Genomic DNA, 11,868 nt, shown 5'->3' on the forward strand with positions numbered 1-11,868 from the left:
GAAGCTATACCATAGATTTGAAACCCCAGAATGAAGCACATAATTATGTAGATAAGAGCTTTGCTAAACTAAGATTTGAACCTTTTCTGTTCATTTTCGTTCTTGAGAAAGGTTAGGGAACGAAGAATCACGCTGGAAGACGCCGGAACGTGGATGTACCTATCAAATTTGAACTTACAATAGGCTAGATATTTTGATCTGTTGAGAAGTGAGTAATTGAGTTCCATAATGTTTTTTATAAAACAGAAATATGTTCATATTGCACTAAAACCAGCTTGTTTCAAGTAGCTGTATTTTTTAGAAATTAATTATTATTGATCGATTGATGATACTGAGTCCTTGATTCCCTCTCAGTATATTTAGACTTTCTCATTATTTTTTAGACTTCACTGTCCACTGTCAGAGCATCGTTATACATGCGCCTTTTCGTGCCGTATCTTTGTATTGCTTCTGTAGTTCTCATTATTAATACACATTTCTACAGATTCACTCGAATCAACATAATCTAATCACTTATTATTTCATGTAAAAAAATTATTGGTCCATTCCATTAGTTTCATTGATTTATGTCAAGAAAATCATTTCCATACGTTGCAGCAGATTGGTTGTACATCCTATACTATTAAACGAGCAGCTTCTGTTTATATGTTTATATGTTTAGATGTTTGTATTTCACTGGATCACGAAAACGGCTCTAACGATTCTTAAGAAATTCAGAACATAAAAGGTTTATAATATAAAGATTCGATTGCACTAGGTCTCATCGCTGGGAAAACTCGCTGAAGGACATTAAAAGGATAATTATTATTCATCCTTGGAAAAACAGCTGATAGTAATTATTTCGTCGTCTGTTGGTGATAAGAGTGAGTGAGCGAGTTCATGTGTGTGGGACTGTGTCAAAATTATGACTCAGCTTCTGAACTCTTGTAATCATTCAATCAGGTACTTAGTGCCAGTTGCAAAAAACCTGGGTTATTTTCAATCCTGATTAATTACAGTAGATCCATCTTTTTGAAATGGTCTTCTCAGATTTAGTTCACGTGAAATTAATCAGGATTAAAATTTAACCGGTTTTTGTGCAACTGGGCCTTTGTGAGGGAAATTTTTGCATTCCTCTGGGAATTAATCTCAATTCACTGTGATTAGATAGAACACTTCTGTATGAATATTATTATAATTTCTTCTTTCGTAATGAGTTTTTCATGCTTTTGTACTCCAGAGCGAAGATCGGTCCCTGATATTTTATTCAATAAAATTGATGAGAGTTTGAGAAGTTCTAAGCATCAGCTGGGAAAATTGATAAAAGAGTTTATTATCATTGAAACTTTCCATTTACATTGTTTCAGAACTAGAATAGCTGAAGTATTAGATAAAAAAATGGTAAGTACATTGATCTATTTTTTCTAATATTTTTAGTTTCATGAGGGGAACAGATAGGAACTCTGTTCAATAATGTATACGGTCTATAAACTATTCTCCTGTAAGTTTCTCTGGAATGATAAGCGATCAAGAGTAGAGCTCAAGAGTTGGGAAGATTTGTGTTCAATAATAGGCTTACCCAGGAGAGAAACAGGAGGCTGGAGTAAGTTATTGAAGTATACTATATTTTATGGACACTCCAAGACACTTCAAGGGATGAACTTTTTTTCTGAGCACAAAATAAGAATGTAAGTTTTCTTCAAGGAATGATTGCTGAAAAATAACCCAGCTAGCCAGCTAACACCCTACCAATTGAAGAGGGTTCATGAACAAAACTAGAGTATAATCAGACTGGAAAACACCAATCTAAATTTATATACAGAAAATATTCCTGTTCTCTGAATAATAATATTTAACTGGATCTCACCCAAATAATACAGTTTATTTTTATTAACAGTATTGGTGCAAATGTGTGTAGTTTTTCATCGTTTTCTATCAATTATTTTTCACTTACATTTCTGTTCTCATGAGAAAAACGTGCAGACATCTAGAGCCGAAGCTGAGAAAAAGACATTTCCAACTTCTTCAATATGTTCAAATTCACACACTGAAATAAGCCAAAATAGAGTCTTCTTTAATAATCTCGAGCTTATCCTATATAACAGTGTAACGTGTTATTGTTATTTATAGTGAATAATGATTCTAGTTCCATATAATTTCTTTGTAGTATCTAATATTTAGTATTTGATATTATCAAACATGTTATAATCGAACGAAATCTCTTTTCCACCTCATAGATATTATTGCACAGCACCGATTTCATGCGCAAGTTCATCAATTTGCTCCGCTACGATGGAGCCAACAGTTCTCTCAATTTCATCTTGTTTACTATCACTGAGTTTCTGGTGCTGTCAAACATTCTCCTGGTATTCTTGAATGAAAAAGACAACGTGGAAAAATGTGTTCTAGCAGCAAAAGACTTTGTAACGTTGGCATACTTGTACACAAGTATGTACAAGCGATTCCAGCAACCACAAGCAGGCATAAGATTGACTGAGACAATTGAGGAAGAGTACCTCATCGACTGCTATCGTCTGGATTACAACGAACAAAAATGGAGAGACATAAAACAGCATTACGAGAACAACAGGAGTCATTTAGAACAGACGGGCCGTTTATTCAACATATTGACCATATCATGTATGGCTGGAATAACAACCAGATACGCCATTTTTGATTTAGCAAAGTTATTTTTGGAGGTAGATCGATGAGAGGCAAGCCAACTCCTTTCGTCGCATATATTCCGCCCGACGTCGACCAGACAGATTTTCTCGTTTACATATTCGTGTTGCAAGTTTTTCTAACAGCTATACTTCATATGGAAGGTTATTTCATAAACTGCGCCCTGTTCCAATGTTCCCAAAAAATATTGACAAACTTTGAGGCGATGTACATTATCATAGATCATATAGCTGAGAACTATCCAAGTTCTTCATCACTTGACTTTTATGACAAAAATATTGAACAAGCGAGAAATAATGGGTTCTTCAACACTGATAATGCACGAACAGAAAAGCTTCGAGAAGATATGAGACTCCTGGTTAGATCTCACCAGCATCTTAACAGGTGAGATAGTAGAAGAAGATTTATAGAAAATACTCAATCATGGTAGTAATGAATACTGAGAAGACTTTATTTTTTATCCACCTAATTGATTCTCAGAATAATGTGCACTTGCCCATAATGTGGTTTCGAACTGGCCCTATCTATTAATGTTTCCGGCCCCATTTGGGCCCTATTGATTTTTTAAGGCCCCATTAATGTTTATAACTTCAGGGTCCCTAGAGTTCCTGATTTCCCAACCAGACATGACCGAATATTTCCAGCCAGGTAACTCTCATAGAGACGTTAAACTGTCAGTCCCGGCTAAAGCAAAAAGGTTGTAAGGACTGGCAAAGCTCACTGACAACAGCGCTATTTGTCAGCAAAAGTAGTAACAAAGATGAGCGTCTTATGAAAATGATGGCAGACTTCGATGGCTCGAATGATGGTTCGCGTTCCAGATTTGATTAGCTGATGAAAAATATTCGAATAACATCAAATACTTGCAAATAATATGTATATTTTTCTTATTTGTATATTCTACTGATATTAAGTATGTAATAAATGCAGCATACAAACGTTTCTTTCATAAGTTGATCATATTTCTGGCTGAGGTCTCGAATCCAGTTGGCTCAATGACAACTCTTCATGGTTTCTCATCTGAACTCTGACCTTTCACCCTATTCCCAATGTGAGCTTCCCGAATAGAATTTCTTCATTCTCTATTGATTTATACAATAAGTAAATCATGAAAATGATAGGGAGAGATAAAATAAGTTGCTTCCCATTTTATTCAAATGGGCTTACTTTTACTCTCTAGGGAATTTTTTAGTTTATTGATCTCGAGGATGAATTTACCATTATGTTCCAGAGAGTAAAGTAAGTATATAAGACATTAGGTGGAGGAAAAGTGAATTGCAATCGTTTTCTACACATGGTGATAAAAGTATCGAAGAAGTAGAATCTCACTCACTTGGTGACTAAGTTGAGTGAGAGTAAGGGGAGTGTTCCAACATGAATACAATAATAAATTAAAACGTAGAATATTAATTCAAATCAAATCAAAATTGTTTATTCATCCTTAGTAATAATAACAATAGGGAAAAACTTAGAAATGAGAATTACATTAGAATAATAATACAGTTTTTACTCAACTTATTGCTGATCAATTGACGAGAAATTTTATTTGTGAGTTTTGATACAATGTATGAGAACTGTCTTCAGCAGATAGATAAATTAGTGTCAGCAACCTGAAAAGTGATGGATGAGGGACGAAGATTATATATATAGATTCACGCAAATTGAATAGATATTTATGTTTGTTCATATAAGTTATGGGAATGGAAAAAATAAAAATCTCAGTACCATTTTTGAATTACTTTATCACAACATGTTTCACATTGATGTCATTTTCAAGTCAAGACTGCCAAGTAGCCCTGTACAGAAAAGAGATAAGTTATGAGAATTTCAATATACAACTCCCTTACAGTTAGAACCTTGAATTCAAAATGAAGATTTCCACTCGGATAGCGTCTAGGCTTTCCTAGTATGACTTTGATTAGGGAGTTTTGAATGACAAAAATGTTATCTATATGATTAGAATAAGATCCACCCCAAATTCTAATCCCATATCCCAGATAAGATTGTATATAGGCAAATAGCTTTATAACCTCTTTGTCACTAACTTGGCTAATATTACGAACCTTACTCTTATCAGTCAGTTGTACTTATCACTTACTTATCTTACTTAAATGTCAGTTAACCATCTTTAATGTCTTAATCAAGATACTTGTAATTTGAACAGCATTGAATGACTCTTGCCACAAAATCCATTCATCATGATAGTAGCTGTAAACAAAAACGTTTTAGTCAAATTTCAGGAAAAATATGAATACATCCTTGTAAGATTTACTTTTATACTGTCAGCATTGCGTAAATGTTATTGGTGAGGAAAGCTTATTAGTAAAATATTGTACTATATCAGCTTTGATGCCTATAACTACTATGAATATTGAAAAATTGTTTTTTTTGCTTCTTTTTTTAATTCAGATCCGTGAAAAGTTGTGTAAAATGCTTCGAATACGGAATACTTGCATTAAGTGTCCTAATAAGTATGGATACATGCTCTCTTTTTTACTTCATGTTACAGGTAACATAATTCTTTCATCTATTGAATAAAGCACTATAATCATAATACAATTATGACATTGGAGGAAAAACTAGGCTAAGCCTGTACTATTTCTCTCCAAAAATTTTGATAAAATGTTAATGTTGTCCAAAAGTTGAGGTTATGTAATCACACACTACTTCGTCACATTTTTAATTCAATTAACAAATTTACTTACATGTTAATATATTATCATTGCAAACTAATGACAAATATTTGGAGCTCTCTGCTTAGCATCACTCACTTTTTTATATAAGATATTCATTGGATTTTTTGCAATCTGCAATCATTGGATTTCATTGATGTTGGATAAGATCTGAAAATCCACCAGTACCTGTGATTCAAATAGTTCTAGCAAACATGTGAAAATACCCACATACAACTTGGCAACAAAGAGATCAATTTGCAAAAAACCATAGATATGAATCATTTCAAAAGATGATATTGAAAAAATCTGGTGTGGTAGTACACTCACACAGCTTTCCTTGCTCATTGAACTTATTCTTAATCGAGAATAATTCAGGGGAATAACATAATGACGATTGGCTGCAACATATTTTAAACTACGATCAGACTTCTGTATATGTGTATATATAATTGTTTTCAGAGTACTTTTTCCTTTGTGTAAATTGTGAGATCCGATGATTTTTTTCAAAAGTCGTCAAAACAAATGGTTACAAAGTCCATTTCTGAAGGATGGGGTGGACCCCCCATTAGTTTCCCAAAAAAGGAGGTTCATGCCAGTTGATAGAGCTGATAAATAACTATAGAGGGTATGAATTTGAAAAAAATCGGTCAAGTCATTTTTGAGAAAATCGTGAAAAACATGTTTTTTTAGTAATTATCCGCCATTTTTCTCAAGAATATTACGGAGCTCCTGCAATTTTCCCATAGAATGAGACTCATGTCAGTTGATAGGGCTTATAAATCTATGGTATAAATTTGAAGAAAATCATTAGAGCTGTTTTCGAGAAAACCGTGAAAAACATGGTTTTTACTTTCCTTGCCCTATTACCATAGGTAAGGAGAGTATTGCTTTCCAAAAAAAATTAAGGTACCCTAATTTCAAGTTTTCTATACGTTTCAAGGTCCCCTGAGTCCAAAAACATGATTTTTGGGTGTTGGTCTGTGTGTGTATGTGTGTGTGTGTGTATGTGTATGTGTATGTGTGTATGTCTGTGAACACTATAACTCCATTCCTAATTAACCGATTGACTTGAAATATTAAACTTAAGGTTTACCATGAGGATCCGACAATAAGGAATTCAATAAAATTCAATTCAAGATGGCGGAAAAAATGGCGGATAATTACTAAAAAAACCATGTTTTTCACGGTTTTCTCGAAAACGGCTCTAACGATTTTCTTCAAATTCATACCATGGATAGCTATTCATAAGCCCTATCAACTGACATCAGTCTCATTTCTGAGAAAATCGCAGAAGTTCCGTAATATTCTTAAGAAAAAGGGCGGATAATCACTGAAAAACCATATTTTTCACGGTTTTCTCGAAAACGGCTAGAACGATTCTCTTCAAATTTATACCATGGATAGCTTTATACCAAATTTATACCATGGATTCATGAGCCCTATCGACTGACATGAGTCTCATTTCTGGAAAAATTGCAGGAGTTCCGTAATATTCTTGAGAAAAATGGCGGATAATTACTAAAAAACCATGTTTTTCACGATTTTCTTAAAAATGACTCGACCGATTTTTTCAAATTCATACCCTGTATAGTTATTTATCGCTCTATCAACTGGCATGAGTCTCCCTCCTGAGAAACTAATGGGGGGTCCACCCCAACCTAGAGAAATGGACTTTGTAACCTCCTTCTCGTGCATGAGGTAGGTAGGTAGAGCAGTTTATAAAAAGAACACAATAGTCGAGATATTTCATCTGTAGAACAGCTGTTTTGACGACTTCAGAAAAAATCATCGAATTTCACATTTTACACAAAGGAAAAAGAACTCTGAAAACAATTATATATACACATAAATAGAGTAGTCTGATCGTAGTTCCTAATTACCGCCAGTCGTCATTATGTTATTCCCCTAAATTCTTCTCGTTTGAGAATGAGGCTAACATTTCAATGAGCAAGGAAAGTTGTGTGAGTGTACCAAACCAGATTTTTTAGTGATTATCCGCCATTTTTCTCAAGGATATTACGAAGCTCCTGCAATTTTTCCAGAAATGAGACTCATGTCAGTTGATAGGACTCATAAATAGCATTAATATTTAAATATTTAAATGTTTAACATGGTATTAATTTGAAGAGAATCGTTAGAGCCGTTTTCGAGAAAACCGTGAAAAACATGGTTTTTTAGTAATTATCCCCCATTTTGAATTCAATTTCATTGAATTTCTTATTGTCGAATCCTCATGGTAAAAGAACCTTAAGTTTAAAATTTCACACACACACATACACACACACACACACACACACACCAACACCCAAAAATCATGTTTTTGGACTAGGGGACATGGAAACGTATAGAAAACTTGAAATTAGGGTACCTTAATCTTTTTTGGAAAGCAATACTTTCCTTACCCACGGTAATAGGGCAAGGAAAGTAAAAATGAATAGTGTTTTACACCTGGTATATTATATATAAGTTAGTTATTTAGCTCAATAACCTGAAGTGGAACACCTTTTAAACTCAAAGCTTCTTTACAAAGTTTCTATTTAGACACTTAGTTATTTGAATGGAACAGAAATACAAATAATAATTCCTTTGTCGACAGGCATAAAGTAACATCATAGTCATGAGCTACCTACTATTATGCTCAACCTACACGACTCTATTACTTCTGGTTTATTACATAGGACAGCGTGTTACAAATCAGGTAAATAATACAATATTCATCATAAACTTTAAAACTAATATTATGATATATTTTTAATGTGTTATCTGCAGAGGATTTTTCTCATATAATATTTCAATTGAACGTTATCAATTGAATGTTCTCAATGTTTTTATTTATTTTTTTCACAGAATGATCTATTCCGACGAGGACTAGCCAAGCTTCAGTGGATAGGCAAACCGATCTGGTTCAAGCGGACGTTACTCATAATGATGATAAAAGCTAATACTGACATCGAAATAAAACCATACAGCCTTTATGTCCTGAACCTAACATCATACAAAGATGTCAGTCTGATTATCTGTACTTCTTCAAATTTCAGTATTGTATAGGCTAATCTACAACTAATCCAGCGAGACAGTCATAAGAAATCAATCCTCTCTCGCTCTGACTCACTCATCCTCTCTCACTCTCTTCCACTATCACTGCAGTCGCTCTAATTTGGTACAGGTTTGATCAAAATGAAGTGGCCCTTTCTTGTTATGATGTTAGATGAATCTGTACAAGAAAAGAATCTCGTTACCAATTCTCCAGCAAAATAGAGCGAGAGGGAAGTGATGGTGACAGAGGTGTCACGCTTTTGAACTTAGTTCTGAAAACATTTTATTTTGTTATTCCACCATTTTATTATGTACTGCATGACAACGATTTCTGTGATTGACTTGAAGAAATTGGCTGTAGATAATAATCATTTCGGGCATTATTAAAAAAAAAAATCTCATGAATTTCTATTGTGCTGAAGAAATACCTTATTCATGATTTTCCCTTCTTGCTTCTTGCACAACTGATATACTCACTTTACTTTCAATTTTCAGATCATGAAGGCTGCTTTCACTTATGGTAATATAATGTACAGCAGAAAATCAACTTAGTGCTGTCAGACAATACTGATGAAATTCGATAAAGAAGGATTTTGAGGAATCTGCTAATGTGCCCAAACTTTGATATACATAATACATGTATTACTAACAATGGATTTATAGCGATAAAGATCTAAGCGAATTTGTGGTTGTGAATTTATAATTTGAAGTGTGTATTTTAGAGTAAACTCAAATTTATACTTCGATTCCAAGTGAGTCAATGTATATTATGGTTTTTCATCAATATCAATAATTATTATTGATGGAACAGAAATTAATAAGAGTGTCATGCATTTATTGTTACTGTACATCGATTTGGAATTATGTTTCTTGTTCTTCTAAACCTACTCCCTGTTAGATGAGGACGGCAAAATATTTTTTTCGCATTTTAGTTCTGGTCAACTTTTGTTCTGGTCCCATAAGATCAATGTAATCTTTCAAAACCGATAACACTCTTTTATGAACAAAAATTCACATTTTAACTTATATGTCATTAGTAAAAGAATTCATGACAATTGATCATGAAAAGTATCTGTGATAGGTTGAATAATAGCAGAGTAGATTCTGTTTTGAAAGTAGGACTGATGATTTTTAGTCTCGGAATTCACAAATGAGAGCACAGGAAAGTTCTCAATAAAGAGCATTGCTCAGTGCGATTGTCAAGAGCATCCCATCTGTTCAACTCCTAAGTTTTTATATTACTTCTTCTTTCGCTCTTTCTATCTCCCATTGTTTCAAATTTTTGGCTCTAGTTTTACTCTTCCACTGGCTTGGTTCCACAGGTAAGACTTCTTTTGAAGAACAGCTTAAGCTTTACAGTAGAATGAATGACACCATAACTGTTCAAATCGTTGAAACATTATAATATTATTACCTTCATGTTCATCCAACGCTCCAAAGCTTTCAACAAGCCTGGTGGCAATGAATATTGATGAGTACTAGTGACTACAATGACTATTAGAACTGGATCATGTACGTGAACACTGAATACTCAGCCAGACGTCAAGCTGTAGACAATAATATAGATATCAGACAAAACATAGCCTAGGTATGATTTTGTTGAACCACAAAGAGGTCGTTGGCAACGCAATCTGTCCCCATGAATGGAGTTGTGTCCATATTTGATTATTGAAGCAACTTAAATATTGAATGAGGGTGACCAAAGTTTCAAAATCGCTTATTGTTTATCAGTAGTGACCCAAAAGTAAAACAGAATACATCACGTTTTCAATATAGACACTTTTAAAACGTCTATTGTTAGGGCTCCATGAACGCTACAGGAGTTATGTAAGCAATGCAGCTACCGATGTTCAGTATTAGCTCACGTGTCAATAGTGGACATAGCAGTCATCAGGGCACAGACATTATCGGGCTTTGGATTGACAGCCGATTAATGATGACGGTATAATTAGAATTACTGCTATATGATGAGAAAAATTACAGATATGCATTCAATTTATTAAAGGATTGCTTCAAGATTTTAAAGAAATAATAATCAGTCCTTTTTTCTTGTAACCACAATAACAGAAAGCGTCGAATATTTAATATTTTTAGAATTTTGTAAGTTGTAAGAAAAACAATTTCCACCCACTACAGTGAATTTGAAAATAGACTTGTCATCGAGTGTTTTCAGAGCTGAATTCTCAATAAATTGACTCCATATGACATGAGTGATACAGACTGGGTAAGCTTTTCAAAAAAAATTGAGTTACCTCAATTTCTAAATTTCAAGAAACAAAAATTTAACAGATACAATTTGAACAAAAATTTTGGTGGAAAAGATTGAGCATGAAAATCTCTACAATTAATGTTTTGTAACATTTTCACCTAAAATTGAAAATAAGCTTCAAATTCGAGAAAATGTGATTAATCAATAATTGCAAACTGTTGTCAACTGTTGATTGTATTAAATCATTCACTATGAAGAGATAGCAGACCTCGTGTGTCTCCAGCGTTATTGTCATGTCACCAGCTGGCTCAGATCTTGGAATAGCAGACTTGAGAAGCGCGTGAACACTAACGGCAAGGAAAGTTGTGTGAGAGCGCTACACCAGATTTTATTTTTTGGAAGTGAGGTGTCGACTGTATAACCTCAATAACTTTTCAAGTCTCTATATAATGAGTTCACAATACGGACGATACAATAACACAAGCCGAAGTATGTTGATACAATTATTTGGCAGACAAATGTATTATCCTTGATGCAGTGATATAAAACATCTTCATAAGTAATGTTAGTGAAACAACAAGAACTTGGTTTGATAAGTACTATTACTCAGATAAGCATAATATTACATAACAAATTGTACATTATTTTCTGGCATTGTATTAAATAATAGCAGAGTGGGTGTTAAGAGATTTACCGTAGGTGGACTACGTTCCGCTAGACGAAATATTTTGCCAGCAAGTTTCTCGTATTGTTCAGTGATGACAAGTCCACCACTCTACTACACAAACTCACTGTGCTTATCTCAATTCTCATATAGTGGAGCGGATAGGCTTAACTGCGATTGTACTTTCGTAATAAGGCACACTGCGATTGTCTTTTGTTCCATTTATCCACTTGGCACGCACATCACATTCCGGAGATGACAGGAAAGAAGGAAAAACATAAAATAAAGAAGAAGGTTGAATGTGTTGGTTGATTGCTTATAGTCCAAATTATAATAGGCGACACACAACCGTCATCAATTCAGGTTACGTTATCATAATAATTATTGTCCTATTAATTTTTAAAAGAACAACTTGCAAAATTATAAATTATATTTCAGCATTTCAAAATCACTCAGTGGCAGTCTAGAAATATGATTGGATTCTATTTGTGATAAATAATTCATTTCAATTCAAGTGTTATGTTTGATATTTGTGTATGTGTGTGTACTAGAAAAACATAATTTAAAATATGGTATCTTATTTAAACACTAGGATGTCTTGTATTATTTGTCAACATATAAAA

At 33.6% G+C, this 11,868-nt stretch overlaps 1 protein-coding gene across 3 annotated transcripts; it reads left to right on the forward strand.

Moving 5' to 3' along the window:
- The first annotated feature begins 1,212 nt into the window (after nucleotides 1–1,212).
- On the forward strand, nucleotides 1,213–9,046 carry LOC120351843. Of its 3 annotated transcripts, XM_039430464.1 has the most exons (5): nucleotides 1,213–1,380; nucleotides 5,071–5,170; nucleotides 7,933–8,034; nucleotides 8,184–8,339; nucleotides 8,868–9,046. In XM_039430464.1, exons 3-5 carry the CDS (start codon nucleotides 7,954–7,956, stop codon nucleotides 8,922–8,924), a joined length of 294 nt encoding a protein of 97 aa, XP_039286398.1. In that variant the 5' UTR covers nucleotides 1,213–1,380; nucleotides 5,071–5,170; nucleotides 7,933–7,953; the 3' UTR covers nucleotides 8,925–9,046. The 3 variants fall into 3 exon arrangements, 1 of the variants encoding a protein (XP_039286398.1); XR_005571574.1 differs by lacking the exons at nucleotides 1,213–1,380; nucleotides 8,184–8,339 and adding an exon at nucleotides 2,679–3,045; XR_005571573.1 differs by lacking the exons at nucleotides 1,213–1,380; nucleotides 8,868–9,046 and adding an exon at nucleotides 2,679–3,045 and having other exon boundaries at nucleotides 8,184–8,541.
- Nucleotides 9,047–11,868: the final 2,822 nt, after the last annotated feature.

This window comes from Nilaparvata lugens, chromosome 6 (assembly GCF_014356525.2).
Source record: "Nilaparvata lugens isolate BPH chromosome 6, ASM1435652v1, whole genome shotgun sequence".
Lineage (NCBI taxonomy): Eukaryota > Metazoa > Arthropoda > Insecta > Hemiptera > Delphacidae > Nilaparvata > Nilaparvata lugens.